Below are 16503 nucleotides of genomic sequence, written 5' to 3' on the forward strand. Positions count from 1 at the left end.
AGATAGACTAAGATTACTATTAACTGCATATCACATTTAAAAATACTTACTACCAAAATTAATTTTGTTATATTTTTTTTTGTTCAAAACAACTGGGATGGGCTTTCTAATTTTTTGTTATTTTCCTTTCATAGTTCATATTGCATTCAATAATCATTATGACTAATATAGATGAATAGTATCCATTGCTATTCAGACTTGGAAATAAGGCTTGTATTGTCCTAAATTGAACGGATCAATCTTGTGATTCTTAATTTGTAAGGACATCGATATCAGCATCCTCACGTGCCTAGCAGTTAAGCACGACATTGCAGGCCAGCGACGAATGCTCGCGTATGCGTGCTTTTTCCATGCAAATTCGCCACTTCTTTACCATTGTCTAACTATATTTTTTAAGCCAAAAAATAGTTTAAAATTTTAAAAAAAAAGTTAGATTTATTAAATTATGTATTTATAATTTCAGTTATGTATTTGAGTGTTTTTCAGAGGACAAGGATTGAAAAAATGGAGATAAGAATTCGTAGTGCTTGTCTAAAATGGGATGTGGTGGATGCCCAATGTTTAGGTGCTCAGTAAATTTGTAATCTATTACGATTGACTTTAAATGGTAGTAGCAATAAGGGATATGTGATTCTCGATGATAGACGAGTCATTGTGGTCACTGGTCAGGATGTAATTGTATAGTATTTCATTAACGAGCTTCCTAAATTACTTAACAACTCTCATTTGAGTTCAGCATGGATTTTAAGAAATACTTCCTACATCTCATAAAAATATGTACACTTTCCATTTTTTATCATTCCACAAAAATATATGCATTCCAATTTTAGAAAGCTATCTAATTTTATTACCCTTATACATCAACGTATTTACAACTTATGTCATCATTAAACATTACAAATAATATGAGTCTCAATATCTACTAACACGACTTTAACTATCATTCTCATCATCTCTTTTACTTTATCAATTTTATCTTAATTCTCGGGTCATACCAATTGCCTATATTTTTATGGGACGGAGAAAGTATAAAGGAAAGTGAGTGGAAAAATGTAGTGGAATGTAAGACCCATTTTTATGTAACTATGTTAGTTTATACTCACTCGTGTCTCCCATTTTGGAATATCCATAAAAAAATACTCCCTCCGTCCCAGTTTAAGAGTCTCATCTTGTCATTTCCGTTCGTCTCATTTTAAAAGTCCCATTTAGAATTTACCATATTTGAACATAAAATTTGACCTTATTGTTGATGAAATTTATACTCAAATGTCATTATTTTCATAAAAATAAAACAAAAGAAACACCTTTTACATACAAAAAGTCAAAAGGGTCTCACTTTCCACTACCTCAATTCAATTATTACACACTCCAACAACTACTACCTTACTTCAATTACTACACACTTCAACAATTTCTTAAAACTCGTGCCTAACTAAATTGCACTCATAAATTGGGATGGAGAGAGTAGTCTTATTTCTAAAATGGAAAATTTCTTTCTTACTTCACCTATTTTTTTCTCATGTATCTTATACTTTACCCACTGTTTATCCATCTCTCATACTTTATTCATTTTTTCTCGTTTCTCTCTTACTAAATTCTTATTAAAACTCATGTCGTCTACAAATGAGACTATTTTTTTGTAAACGCAGGGAGAAATAAAATGTGAGTAGAATTAATTAGTAGAATATGAGGTTTACCTATCATTTATAGTAAAAATGAACTGAAACTCCTAAGGGTGTGTTGGGGAGCATGGAATTGGAGGTGTGGAATTGGAATTGGAGCCTTCAAATCCAAATCCAATGTTTGGTACCACAAAAATGTTTGGATTTTGGAATCGAATTGCAATTCCAAATCTTCCAATTCCACAATTTGAATTTCATATCAAAAGTAGAAAATTGGAATTCCAAAGCCATAAAATTAGATAAATTCACTATATATCCACAACACACACTAAACACATTTCACACACTTCACGCACTACACACATTTTACACAATACACACATTTCACAGACTTCAAGCATTTCACACACAACACACACTACACACATTTCACACAGTACACACATTTCACACACAACACACACTACACACATTTCAACATTTCACATGATTCACACACTACACACATTTCACACACTTCATGCACTACACACACTAAACTTCATGCATTTCACACACTACACATATTTCACACACTTCACGCATTTCACACATAACGCACACTGCACACATTTCACACACTTCACACACAACACACATTTCACACACTACCACATTTCACACACTACACACACTTCAACATTTCACATATCAAGCATCCGATTGTTTTTATATCTTTTTTTAGATTTTTTTTCGTTCCTAACTGAACCGTATCGAAAAATTAAAATTTTCAATAAGTTTAACTGAAGTAACAAAAAAACTAAAAAACTGAACCAAATTTGAAATTTAGTTTGTGAATTGTGTGTGTGTGTATAGTGTGGTGTTTTATGTATAGTGTGTGTATTTTGTGTAAAATGTGTGTAATGTGTGTAGTATGTATATTTTGTGTATAGTGCATGTAGTATGTTTATTTTATGCATAGCGTGTGTGTAGAGTGTGCAATGTGTGAAGTGTTTTTTTTGTATAGTGCGTGAACAATGTGTATTTTGTTTATAGTGTATGCAACGTGTGTAGTGTGTGTATATTGTGTGCAGTGTGTGTATGTTGTGTAGAGTGTGTATTTTGTTTATGGTGTGTGCAGTGTGTGTACTTTGTGTATAGTGTGTGTATTCTGTGTATAGCGTGTGTAGAGTGTGTAGTGTGTGAAGTGTGTATTTTGTGTGTGCGTGTGTATATATATAGTATGTGTATTTTGTGTAAAGTGTGTGTGAGTGTATATTTTGTATATAATGTGTATGCATAAATTCTTCAAATTTAATTCCTATCAATTAATTCATTTTACCATACATACGATTTGGATCAAATTTGAATTCCAATTCTATATTTCAAATGCAGCCTAATAAAAAATGAGCTAAAATGCTATAAATAGGAACTCCTAGGATAGACGGAGGAGGTAGTATATAGGAAAGGAAATACAGTACTTGATAACCTACTCATAGGTTTGACTACATACAACTTGTATTTATAGATCTTAGTGTACTTTTTTTAGGAGGTAAGCGATAATTTCTTCGGCTTTAAAGTAAAACTTGTATTTATAGATCTTAGTGTACTTTTTTTAGGAGGTAAGCGATAATTACTTCGGCTTTAAAGTAATTGTAAATATGAAAATTATTACTCCCTCCGTTCCATAATAAAAATAATATTGTCATTTCGATTCATCTCATAATAAGAGTCTTATTTCACTTTTACCATAAATGGTAAGTATGTCTCACGTTCCAGTAACTCACTTCCCTCATATTTTATTATAAAATCAATATGAGAAAGTGGGCCCTTATTCCGCTAACTTTTACAATTCACTATTCTTTATATTTTTAAAACTCGTGACCACACCAAATGTGATTCCTATTGTGGAACGGATAGAGTACAAAGTCACATTTGTAATAATATCAAGGAAAATAAAGGTATTAACTAAATATGCTTTTTCAAAACATATATTTCAACACATCTGTAACGCAAGGATGAAAGGAGTGACGGACTGCTAGGAGGGTTGTATTATCCAGCTCCCCCATGTTGCTTGAGGGCATCATTAACCCTGTCCCCATTTCCGGCCCCAAGTCCCCTCCACGTCATCATTCCTCTACAGTTGCGGCCCAGGCCCCAACTGCTGTAACCCTGCAGGTTGCGGCCCGGGCCGCAACTAATAAATGGCACTATTCACAACTCCAACCTATTTAACTCGTAAACGCAATTCGTTGAACAATTGAAACCGGGAAAATGCATTGTTCATTAGAAACCGGATTAATACGACCATCCATGGTCGCCGTGGCATGGTCAAAAGTTGATTGGAACCTGTCGTGTCTCAAGTCCCATTCATCAATGAAGAACTTATGTACCTTAGCCCAATCAGAGCCCTTCCTCCCACGGCGGTGACTTTTACTCAAATGTCCGGCTTTATGTAGCATCCTATCACAGTACTGAGGAATACGCTGGTAGCGGTTAAATTGTCGGCAAACGCGTCCAGCCTCGTGTGCCTCGACAAATGACCAGCACACCAAATAAGTGTCGCACAAGAAGGATGCAGTCGAATCAATGCAGTAATCAGGCAGGATGCAATCTGCATACGGTGTCCACAAAAACTACAAAACATAATATAAATAAATCACAATTAATTTCATATTATAGTAAATTCATTAACTAAGGCAACAAAAATAAATTTCACCTGGCCGGGACGAACTGGGATTCGTCGGAAATTGCTACGGTTTCGTCGCTTGGTTCGCTTCGCTGCTTCTGCTCTGTTTGTTTCTGAGATGCTTCTGCCTTCGCTAGCGAAAGACACATAAGCGTTATGCGTCGCTAGCAAAAGACGCATAAGCGTTATGCGTCGCTATTGAAAGACGCATAAGTGTTTTGCGTCGCTATTGAAAGACGCACAATGCTTATGCGTCACTAAATAAAGACGCATAATTCTTATGCGTCACTAAATAAAGACACATAATGGTTATGCGTCTCTCTATTAACGACGCATAATGATTATGCGTCACTCCCTTAGTCGGAATTCGACTAAAGAGCTTCATTAAAATGGAATTCCATTAACATGCATTACCAAAAATAGAATTTTTCCCTGATATATTTATTGACAATACATTAGTATAAATAGATTCAATTAATATAAAATTGTCTCAAGTTAATACTCACTTGTCAAATTTCCAATGTAAGATCCCTTTTCATTTACGAACACCTTTTTGTAAAATTGTATCCTAAAAGCAAATTGCAGTTTATGTATGGCATCGTGAGAAAAAATGACATGCATGAAGTTGGGTTCTAAAGCAGATGTGTTTCAGTTGGAGGGCCAAAGTTGGTTAGTTTTATTTCTTCATTCTTTAATTTATATTCCGTTTTTCTTCCAAATTCTGATCTCTTCATGTTTTTTTTTAATTATTCTAGTAAATGTTTTTGATTGAATTTTGTTTGACCTCTTTTTATGTAGTGATTGGATACTCATATCTGAAATTCGATCATGGTTTTTCAAACCGAATGCTTCGTTGTTATTTATTCCTTGATCTTATATATCATGATTTTGATTTCTTTGTGAAATAAGGTTTTTGCTCATGTATGGTGAAAGGAAATACTCCGTCCACCATTTAAAGAGTCGTTTTGCTATTTTGGTGTATCCACCATTTATAGATGCATTTACTTTATTTCACTTTTAGTATACGGACATCACATTGCAGTAACTTTTTACATTCACATACTATTATAAAACTAATATTATAAATGAGTCTCACATTCCAGTCACTTGCTTCCTTCACAAAGTCAAATAACTTCTTAAAATCCGTGCTGAGTCGAAAGAGTTCTTTATATAGTAGACTGAGGGAGTATATAGCAGAAGGACAATCTTGTTCCTTGATGTGACATGAATTAAATGTAAGCAAACATGTTGAATTTGAAAGAGTTCATAGTGTATATAGGTGAGAAAGTTTGATGATTTAGAAAGTTTGATGATTAGTAATGGTTGATGATTGTTGAGACTGTTGTTTTCAGGGTCTGCACCACTAGCCTTCCGAGTGATGTTCGTGTCGAAGTTGGAGAGACGTCCTTTCATCTTCACAAGGTCTCTCTCTCAGATCTTATGCCTATTTCTTAGACCTTTGTGTTTTCTTAATGAATTGTTGGTTCATTCCAGTTTCCTCTTCTATCAAGGAGCAAGTTGTTGGAGGGAATCATCCGTGATCAAGCCAAGAATGTCTTATCTCTCCATGATCTACCCGGTGGAGCCGGCTCCTTCCTCCTTGTAGCCAAGTTTTGCTACAATGTCAAGTTTGAGCTCACTGCAACCAACGCGGTGAGCTTGAGATGCGCAGCTGAGCACCTCCAAATGACAGAGGAATATGGAGAAGGAAACCTCATATCTCAGACAGCAGCCTTTCTCGAGCAAGTTCTCAATAGTTGGGAGGGCACCGTGCAAGCCCTTGAGACCTGCGAGGCAGCTCTTCCCTTCTCGGAGGAGCTTGGCATTATCACAAGTTGCATTGACTCCCTCGCTGCCGAGGCCTGTGAGGAAAGGGGGGGCTGTTTGCCTCACCGCGCCCACCAGAGCCCTGTGTGGAATGGAATACACTCAGCCTCTGAGCCTTGTTCCCCGGCTGGGGACTGGTGGCACGATGACGTGGTTGTGCTCAACCTCTCCCTCTTCAAGAGAGTGATAGACGCCGTTTCTTGCAAAGGGATGGCGCCTAGCAGGATAGGTGTCTCTCTCATGCTTTATGCTAAGAGGCATCTCCCTTTACATGGGATATCAAGGTCAGGTAGCTTTTGTGAAAGGGAGCATGAATCGGCTCATTCGTTGTCTGAGGCTGAGCAGATGACTCTAGTGGAGGAGATCACCGAGCTGCTCCCCAATCAGAAGGGGGCTACTCCTACTAGATTTGTGCTCAAGCTTCTCAAGTTTGCTATGATCTTGGATGCTAGCACCGGGTGCAGGGAGACACTGGAGAGACGGGTTGGGGCACAACTAGATCAAGCGGCTCTGCATGACCTTTTGATCCCGAATACTCTCCCCATGGAGGAGACCCTCTATGACGTGGAGTGTGTGCAGAGAATAGTTGATTACTTCTTGGATATGGCTGGAGATGAGGAGTACGAGGGGGATGAGGAGCAGTCTACGGGAGGGTTTGATTCTCCCCCAATTATGAGCGTTGTGGCAAATTTGTTGGATGGATACCTAGCTGAGGTTGCAAATGATGCTAACTTGAAGTTGGAAAATTTTGTGCTGCTTGCAGCTTCGCTCCCGGAATATGCCAGGTCGTTGGATGATGGGATCTACCGCGCAATTGATATATACCTCAAGGTAAATCTTCATGTCCATGCTCATATATTTGTGTTTTTCTTGATGAAAATAGTCTCTCAAAGAAACAAGATGACAATGTTGTATTCATTAGCAAGTGATTTTGCATTTTTTTAATAGTTTATGGGAATATGGATATGGATTGTGTGTTTTTCTTGGTGAATAGTATAATAGTCTCTACAAGAAAGAAGATGTGTATGTTCATTCATTATGTAACCTATAAAGAGTAAGCTACCTAATTCTAACAATTGAAATTTGAAATGACATGTTGTCCAAGAAAATAGACATGGATTGTATTTTGAGAAATATTTTTGGTTGATGGAAGTTATTGAACAAACTGTGCAGGCACATCCATGGTTAACAGACCAAGAGATGGAGTTGTTGTGCACGCTGATGAACTGCCAGAAGCTATCGATAGAGGCTAGTACGGATGCAGTTCAGAATAAGATGTTGCCATTGAGGGTGACAATGCGGGTCCTATTCTTCGAGCAACTCCGGTTGCGCTCCTACATGGCTGGGTGGTTTGTCGTCTCAGACACCCTCGGAAGAGGGAGTAACGAGCGACCCTCTATTGTGAGCTGTGTGGGAGGAGGAGACGTTGGCATGAGGCTGAATGAGGTGAGGGCGCGGATGTCCCGCATCGAGAACAAGTGTGATAACATCAAACATGAGGTTAGAAAGCTGAGAAAGGGGAGATGGATCAACTTCTATAATAGGGTTGGTTTGAAAGTTAGAACTAAGTCTTTTGGATCTCAAGTTTGAGGCAGCCAAGTCACCTACCAATCAAGATTGACTTTACATTTCTTTTCTTGTTTTTCTTTTCACAAGATTTTGAGGGTGTAGATATGTGTTGTAGGATTGTAGTGTTGCTTTTATTGATGGATATACAACTTACCTAATCATGTTTTCCTTTGGATGATGGATATAGAGGCCTAGGCAGCGCAGTTTCTATACAACTTACCTAATCATCGCCCTACTCGAGTGAATTAGAAGAATTATCATTAGGAATCATGAAAATAAATGAGTGAGAAATTGATAAACTGAGGGTTCTGGGCTCTACTGCAAATGTCCAACGAGACGTACAAATGAAACACACATTGAATTGTCGGGATTAAATACTAATGCCCTTACAACGACAGCAATGAAACACAGAATGATATGAGTGGGTGTGTTATATATATTGCTACCTCATTCCTAAATTACTAACTACAACTAAATTACAGACATTGATCCACAAGATCATTTAAGGATATTAATGGTGATTGACCAAAAGTTAGTTATAATTAACTTTCAAAAAATATCTACAAAGTTTAAATGATTATAACTATCTCAATTTAAATTATTTTTTTTATACAGCTTATATCAAATTAAACATAATTTTATAAGGATTTTAACAAAATCTCACTTGCATATGTTTCAATGTCAAAATTTGTTTTTTTTTTTTTTGAATTTTCATATTTTTTAAGAGCAGCTCAATGTCAATATAACACATAAACAATGTCAATGCTAAATTGTGTTACACATTCAATGAATAGTATTGATATGTTTAATAAAACAAAATTAGACATAGCCATTTGTAAACCACTAAATTTCTACAAATTTTATGGTTTTAAATTAGTTGTAATTAGCCATTAAAAATTGAGTTAATAATAGATCACTCCCCAATATAGGAGTATATTAAAACTAATTATCTGATTGAGTCTAGGGCTGGGAAAAATATCGAAAAAATGATATATTGCTCGTATCGTATTGAAAAATATCAACAAATTATCGAATTTTCGGTATATCGTAATTTTCGATACGTAACGATATGAATTTCCTTATATCGCGATATATTGTTTTATATCGAATATACGATATATATCGATATTTTCGGTATATCGAATTATATCGAAAATCAATACATATTGAATTATCGAAATATATCGTATATATTGAAACATATTGAAGTTTGAAATCATAAATATATATCGAAACATATTGAAATTCAATACATATTGAAGTTTAAAATCAATACATATTGAATTATCGATATATACCGTATATATCGAAATCATATCGATCTTTGATATATCGTTCTGAATGATTTACGATATATCGAAATATCGATACGGTAATGATATTGATATTATCCATATCGAAAGTTCGATATATCGAATTCGATATATCTAAACTTTTGATACGCTAATGATTCTTTCATATCGATATTTTCGATACGATATACAATACAACTTTTTCGATATATCGTATCGACCCAGCCCTTTGAGTCAATAAGGGATTTGTATTTTTAATAATAACGAGTCATTGTTTTTAATTACCCAACGCACTATTCCTAATTTCGTATTCCCAATTCTTGCTTCTCTACTCTTCTAGCCAGAACCCGTCGCAATCCACCACCACCCACCTGTTCGCTCGTTTCGCGCCGCCCATTTCTATGCCCAGGTAACAAATTTCTTTTTGTTTAGATGGTCGAATTCTGCTTTTATGAACAGATATTTCCTGTATTTTCACTAGAATTCTGGATTGGTTTGAAATTGAAATGAAACTAATAAACGAGATTTGGAGCTGTAGGTGTTAATCGAAAGTTTGCTTCTTGATGACTTAAATTGTGAGTATGCAGACTTTTTGAGATGTGGGTTACATATGGTTGGTATTGATAATGAAGAAAACTTAAAAAAATGTTGTTACAGCCTGAGATAATCATGAGATGCTACTGCTAATGCTTGATTGCATACATTATCTAAGACAGTGAAATGCTGGATTATTTTTTTGATTGAGAGATCATTCAACTTTTGATTCAGTTGGATGGTTATTGTTAGTGGATATGACGGTTGCTCAGGGGGCGATGGAAGATAACCGATCAGCGCTGTCAACGGCTAGGGTTCAGCCATCAGCCTCAAAGTTCAAGCGCTGGGGCAGGCGATCGCCATTTCTGAGATATGGTCTTCCGATGATCTCGCTCACTGTTATTGGAGCACTGGGACTCGGCATCTACTTCAAGGGAGGTCAGTTTGACTGTGAGTTCAATCCTAGTTTTCTTTTCCATAAATTTTGCACTGATATATAAATATTTAATGAATCACCTCTAAAATTTCCCGGGGCTCTACACAATTTTTGTTGTGTTTTGTGAAGTTTGCTGAGTGAAGATATGTGATCTGATTAGGTAGTTTGTGAAAATGATATTATGATGCAAGCTAATCCTGAATATGCTGCAATTTTCTATTTCGTGATGACTAAACGAAGTTTATGGTGCTCGCATACGAGTACAAGCTTTTATAGCTCAATGAATCATATTTTAGCTCTTTTCAAGAAATTATTACAATCTATCTCGTCGCTCATATATTTGATTTAAGGTGCCCCCAACAATTCAAATATTGACTACGGTAGTCCATTCTAGCTGCTTATGGTTTATCCCTTGTTGGTTTAACTTGTTGTGAGTTGCATCAAGAGTGAACATTCGTCAGGCCAGAGATATAGTATTTGTCCGATCAGTTTGGGAGAAGAACTTGGATTTTATAACTGGTTATGAAGGTACACTAATTATATAGATAGTATTCCTTTTGCAGGATGATACATTAGTAGTTTTTGCATATCTTGGAAGTGAGTTGTTTCTTGTCCTCCTATATAGGTTTCATTTCTTTGGAATCTGTCTACCTTTTGGGGTACACACTCAATAGATAAATGGAGATTGATTTGATTGATTATTCAAACTCACCACTGTCAGCCACAATGAGGTGTTATATGTTCATCACTTCATCTGCTTGCTTGTTTAATGGAGCAAATATTTTTTGTTCAGCAAGGACATTGCTAAAGTGTGGGATGACAAAGAATGGGAAATTATTGAGACAACAAAAGCACTATCACGAATGGGACCTCTTAACGCTTACAACCCTAAAAAGACTTCGCTGGAGGAAGAGCTGAAGGTAACCTATTACTGATAGCGTAATTGAAGTGAGGTATGTCGTGAATTTTTACTTAGGAAGATGCTCTTTTATACAGGCTTTGCAACAAAAGGTTGACATAGATAATTATGAACACAAGAAAATTCCCAAGCCCACTGAAGATAAATGAAGTTTGATGCAACATTTCAAGGAGCTGGTTTCTGTTTCCGTTTCAAAGGTCTGCCTGCTCTTGTCAGCTAGTTTTACGATAGAATAAGCTTCTCACGTATGCCTCTTTGATTTTGATCCTGGTATTGTCGCTCTGTTCCATGCTACTCATTGTGCTAGTTATTGATGAGTGAATTTTCTATTCACACTAAAATATTTTGTAGTCACAGTATTTATCAATTTTGGCTCTTCAGGGTAGAAATCGAATAGCACATTGAGTTCAGCTACTTCTTTCCCTGTGTATACTATGACCATGAATATGATATTTCTTTCCATTTTGCTCTGGGAAGATATGTTTCACATTACATGATATACATCCACCAATTGTTCCAAACTCAGTTTTCTACTATTTGTTATCTTTATCTGTTAGTTTTATTTATTTTTGTTTATTAGTTAAAACAAACCTTCAACTTTTAAGCTGCGGTACTCGAATAACAATGTTGTGGGTGAACCATAGCATAGATGGTCGTGAAGCGGTGGTGGCGGAATTAGAGGAATTAGGTTTTCTTGCTAAGGAAGATGAAGTGACTAACCTAAAAATGTTATGCACTCCTATATTTGAAACGTTTCAGTGAGTAATTGTTGTGCATTAAATTTTTCTTGTTGGGTTTACTTCTATAATATCTGCAAAACAATTATCTAAAATATTTGTTTGAGAAAATGTTGTGTTTTCATTTTCAATTACATAAAACAAATATACAAGGTACTATTTGTATTATGGCATGAACACGAAATGTTGAGTTGTTTTGGATTTTCATTTCTTTTGATAATTGTGTTTCTTTCTCCAAACAAGCAAGACCTAGGCCTTGCCAGTTTAGTATTTACAATTTAAATTTTTATTTATTTTGATACTTAGAATGGTCATCAGCTTTGCCCAATTTCTGGATCAAGTTCAGTTTTGCTTACATAATTACATGTACCACCTCCATCCACCAAAAGAATTTTGGCAATGGACGAGAAATTTGAATATTTCGATAAAAGTTCAAATTGATAGGTTTGAGACGGGGATAAAGGTTATAATGCAAAGTTAGTAAAATAAAAGAGATATAAGAAAAATAGGTAGAAGTATTATTAGTGGAAAATTAGATCATCTCTTTAGAAAGAAGAACTTACTAAATATAGATAGAGACTAATTGTGATAGATTATCTAAAATGAAAAAAATATGATTATTTTTATTGGACGGAGAAAATATCTTTTTAATCTATATGAAGTAGGAGTATCATTATAATCAATATAAATCTCCGTAGAATTTTTAGTTGGCTGCTCCACAGAGTATAAATCTCCATCACAATTATTTATACTTCCTCCGTTTATACTTCCTCCGTCCGCGAATAGGAGTCCCATTTTTTTTTTCTTTTTGGTCCTTCCGCAAATAGGAGTCTCAATTCATTATTACTAAAAATAGTAAAGAGGTCTCACATTCCATCCAGATATCATTTAAAACTAATACTCCCTCCTTCCGCGAATAGGAGTCTCATTCCTATCCAACACGGGTTTTAATAAATATTAAGAAAAGTGGATGAAAGAAAGTTAGTGGAATATGAGTCTCATTTGTATATATTAGTTTTAAATGATATGTGAGTAGAATGAGTTGGTGTGGAATGTGAGACCTCTTTACTATTTATAATAATTATGAACTGGGACTCTTATTCGCCGACGGGCCAAAATGAAAAAAACGGGACTCCTATTCGCGGACCGAGGGAGTATATATAAGTGGGATCCATATATATTCCCCTAACTTTCATCTACCATTTTTTTAACATTTCTTAAAACCCGGGCCGGAAAGAAATGAGACTCATATTCGCAGATGTAGTTCCTAAATAAACTTTTGTAATATTTGCAAATTTTATTTTGTCATTTCAAATTATATGTTCACATAAGAACTGCTTTGGCGCCAAGCTTTTGAACCACAAGATTGAAATGACTACTTTACCCTCCAAGATATGTATCCATACATATCTATCTCATCTGCCACTCTGCAATGCATCATCACCTTCAACCTTTCCTCATATGGTTTTCCACCTCAACTCAACGTGTATCACCCCGTTCTTCGAGTCGATCAAATGATACTTCTGGTTAATACGCCCGTTGTGCACGACATCAGCAAGGTTGATGTCGACGTGCCCTAAGGATTCCTATGTCGGGGACAAAATATCCACCACGGTTGTAAATGAGCCGAGCTACCTCAGGTCAAGCATCGGAATAGAATAGAGGAACTGAATAATACCATACCTTAGACTGGAAGCTGAGGCTCCTTTTGCTCATAACCTTCACATGAATCTTGTCTTGCAATGGAGGTTCTTCCAGCAAGTACTGGAACTCCTCGTTCCACACAGGGTTTCGCGTCTTCCTCAACATCTAAAACATACCATTTCTCTTCATTTTATCGAAAATAGACGTAAAGAAACAATTGTATTGTGTCAGAGATGAAGACTACCTTTGATTTCTTTGTCTCCCCTCTAAAGATGATCAGCACGTATGGATTGTTGTGGCGCGATCCTTCCACGTCCTGTGCACCTTGCACAGTGACTAAGAGTAGTCCTGAAGCACTCGTCATGCTTATGTTGCTCAGAGCCCTATCCATCACGCTGTCTTTCCTACTGTACCCATCGAGAACCCCTCTGAAACTGAGGCTGTCTTCTCTAAAGGGAGCGTATGCGAGCTCGAGAAACAGCTGCCCTCTCTGCTTCTTGTTAACATCAGAGATGCTCGTGTCCTTCAACAATTCAAGGGTGACCTCTTTCACCTCGTTTGGCATGAGCATTTTCAGAGGGAAAACTTGAGTCCCCAGCCTATCATGCGAGCCTACCTGTTAAAAGCCATCACACCGGATTTATACAGAAAACAGCTTGAAACTCGAGCCATTTTAACGCCAAAACGCAGACCATTACCTTGTCCCAGTCATAGACATTTATGAGAAGCATCTGAGATTGGGGATCCTTGACTGAGAGCTTGAATTCCTCGTTCCACTCGGGATTCAAGGTCTTTTTCTTGACCGTAGTTTTCTTGGACGGGTGCTTCTCTCCGCTGAGGTTCAGCTTCACATATGGATCGGACAAGCCAAGTAGATCCATCTTCAGAAGCTTTGTTGCACGTATAACTCTCACGTGCAAGATCCCAACGGGCTTCTTCAAAGCCACCCTATAACAGAGATGGACAGTTTCAGTTCTGAAACAGGATTATGGTAACATTATATACTCCAAGCAAACGAGTGTCTCACGTTGAAGCATCAATCATCGGTATCTCAAGAGATTTTGGCCAAAGATAAAGACTAGCAACTTCTTTTTTAATCCTATCCTGTCAAGATTAGATGATGACATGCAAGTTTATCATTCATATGAAAAGAGTTGATGAAGAACTCTTAGAGATTTTTTTTTACCTGAACATAACGATAAAGGCCAGGAATGGACATCACGTCGCCTCCCAAGACCTTCATCCCAAAGTCTATATGTGGCTGTAAGCAAGAAAACAAACCACAAAAAAATATGGAAAAGGAATGTGTACATAGTTAAACTTTGTATTGACAACATACCTTCTCCAAAAGAGAAACCACTATGTTTGCAAAACATGGAATTGTAGGCACGAGCGGTTTCAAGGTCACCCGAGGCATAACAAATACTTGTAAATCGACTAACTGTGTTTTAAGGCCCGTTAATGAAAAACCATCTTGATATAAACTGAATAAATGTAGTCCTTCATTTAGGAGACGCGCCGACTTTTACCTGGATTGTCACTTTTACAGACGAAATAGTTACTGCAACAATCACATTTGGATTACCGCCCCATCTGATATCTGGCTCCATGACTAGTTCCCTCTCGTTTGTCTCAGAGACTTTAAGTCCTGCCAAAGAACATCAAGGCATTTCTCTTAGAAACGCGCTCTACATTTTAAAGTCGGAGATCTAGTTCAAGCAAATAATCAAGAAGGAGAAAAGCTCACCATGAACAGTTGGTGGAAGATTACCGAGGCTTAGATTCCTGAACTCAATGGCATCTATCTTAAATTGCCCCACGTACTCTGCAAAAATCGGCTCTGCTGTGCTTTTAATCGAGTTGCAGATTGCCTGGACGCCGTTTATCAGTGAAAAAAACTGTCTTCTAGATGCATTATTAGTATATACTGAAAAGTTTAAAGAGCTACACAAGATACCTTCTCCATGTAAGGCCACATATGTGATATAAATTTGTTCAACCAATCTACCTGCATATTCAAAACATTTTTCAACACCATTTGCTATAACTAGATATTCTCTCTTTCTGAATACACAGCCACCAAACAGGCAAGATACACATTTTTACCCGGTCGTAGTCTGGACTCTTCACCCACAGGGGAATCTCGGGCATAAGGTCTTCCAATGCAACGGGGTCTAGCTCACAGAGTGGCTTGCTCTCCAGATCCTATAGTCGATTCATAACTAATCAGAATACGCATCCAGTAACGTCGTAGAACGAACAATTGATACATAATCTGTCGACAGAGTGGATTCTAACTTATAACATCAGTAGTTTGTTGCATATAAAGCTACTTATAACGCGGACACGCCTAAAAGAGTTAACGAGGAACTACGATTACACCGTTATCTTCCACTACACATAACTACTCATTTTTCTAAAATTCATCGGGAAAAATTCCTTGATCTCAGAAACTAACACCATCTCACATTGCTCCTATGATGATGATGATGATGATGATGATTGTAATACCAAATAATTAGATAAACTCGTTTAATTTGAATGTTGCACTGAAATAACAAAAAGGTGCCAAAAACCAAGTGATAGAACACACACACACCCACACTAACTTAGCTAAGCATCACTTTCTAATCAATCAACCAACTAAAACACACACACACACACGAATAGATATGTGATTAAATATACATGAGAAGAGAAATTGGGAAGCAAAAAAGGCATAAGTGTCTCAAGATTTCCATAAATCCCCTCATCGCATAAAATCTCAATGTAACAATAGAAACAGAGAGAGAGAGAGAGAAGTGAACAACATATGGAGAAGGGATTACCTCAACATCTTCGGATTTAGAGTAAACAAACAAATAAAATCCAATGAAGAGACCAATCGGCAGCCCAATTCCAAAACCAATCATTCCAAACAAACTACTCAACAATCCCATTCCTCCTTCACTGCAAAAACACTCTGTTTCCTAATTTTTCTAAAATGGTAGCAGTCAGCGACAGAACTGGTGTCGAACAAATTGCAGAGAAAACACAAGAACAGAAAAAAGAAAAGATGATCCGATAGCATCTTAAAAAGGAAACATTTATAACATCGAAACGTTTAATAAGAACGAATTTTGAGTGTAAACCGCCAATGGACGTATAAGGTACACGTCAACCATTTTTCAAATTTGTAAAAACGCAATAAATAATAAATAACCATTCAATTTTAAATATTATTATTAAAATAAAGTTTTTATTTAAATTACAACT

General features: G+C 36.5%; 2 protein-coding genes and 1 pseudogene across 2 annotated transcripts; 2 read left to right on the forward strand and 1 right to left on the reverse strand.

Annotated features, from left to right (window-relative positions):
* The first annotated feature begins 4900 nt into the window (after positions 1–4900).
* LOC121776604 (BTB/POZ domain-containing protein At5g03250-like) lies at positions 4901–7707 on the forward strand. The gene is made up of 4 exons (XM_042173798.1): positions 4901–4959; positions 5643–5712; positions 5785–6948; positions 7291–7707. The coding sequence occupies exons 1-4, from the start codon at positions 4901–4903 to the stop codon at positions 7705–7707; spliced, it is 1710 nt and encodes a 569-aa protein (XP_042029732.1).
* Positions 7708–9283: 1576 nt separating this feature from the next.
* Positions 9284–11359, forward strand: LOC121777984 (annotated as a pseudogene).
* A 1565-nt stretch (positions 11360–12924) lies between these two features.
* Positions 12925–16292, reverse strand: LOC121776208 (synaptotagmin-3-like). Its single transcript, XM_042173365.1, has 12 exons — positions 16077–16292; positions 15355–15453; positions 15206–15256; positions 14996–15119; positions 14778–14896; positions 14588–14689; positions 14435–14509; positions 14276–14352; positions 13947–14196; positions 13493–13864; positions 13288–13413; positions 12925–13190 (listed from the first exon to the last, which is right to left on the reverse strand). The coding sequence occupies exons 1-12, from the start codon at positions 16185–16187 to the stop codon at positions 13062–13064; spliced, it is 1635 nt and encodes a 544-aa protein (XP_042029299.1). The 5' UTR covers positions 16188–16292; the 3' UTR covers positions 12925–13061.
* Positions 16293–16503: the final 211 nt, after the last annotated feature.

This window comes from Salvia splendens, chromosome 18 (genome assembly GCF_004379255.2).
Source record: "Salvia splendens isolate huo1 chromosome 18, SspV2, whole genome shotgun sequence".
In the NCBI taxonomy this organism is placed as follows: Eukaryota; Viridiplantae; Streptophyta; class Magnoliopsida; order Lamiales; family Lamiaceae; genus Salvia; species Salvia splendens.

Excerpts from the sequence above, each read along its gene's own strand:
- LOC121776604 (XM_042173798.1), top strand. The coding sequence starts at position 4,901 with ATGACATGCATGAAGTTGGGTTCTAAAGCAGATGTGTTTCAGTTGGAG. Across the intron at positions 4,960-5,642 it reads CAGTTGGAGGGCCAAAGTTG|GGTCTGCACCACTAGCCTTC; the intron begins GTTAGTTTTATT and ends TGTTGTTTTCAG. Across the intron at positions 6,949-7,290 it reads CAATTGATATATACCTCAAG|GCACATCCATGGTTAACAGA; the intron begins GTAAATCTTCAT and ends CAAACTGTGCAG.
- LOC121776208 (XM_042173365.1), bottom strand. The coding sequence starts at position 16,187 with ATGGGATTGTTGAGTAGTTTGTTTGGAATGATTGGTTTTGGAATTGGG. Across the intron at positions 14,897-14,995 it reads TCTTCCACCAACTGTTCATG|GACTTAAAGTCTCTGAGACA; the intron begins GTGAGCTTTTCT and ends GTTCTTTGGCAG. Across the intron at positions 14,690-14,777 it reads CTGTAAAAGTGACAATCCAG|TTAGTCGATTTACAAGTATT; the intron begins GTAAAAGTCGGC and ends CTTAAAACACAG.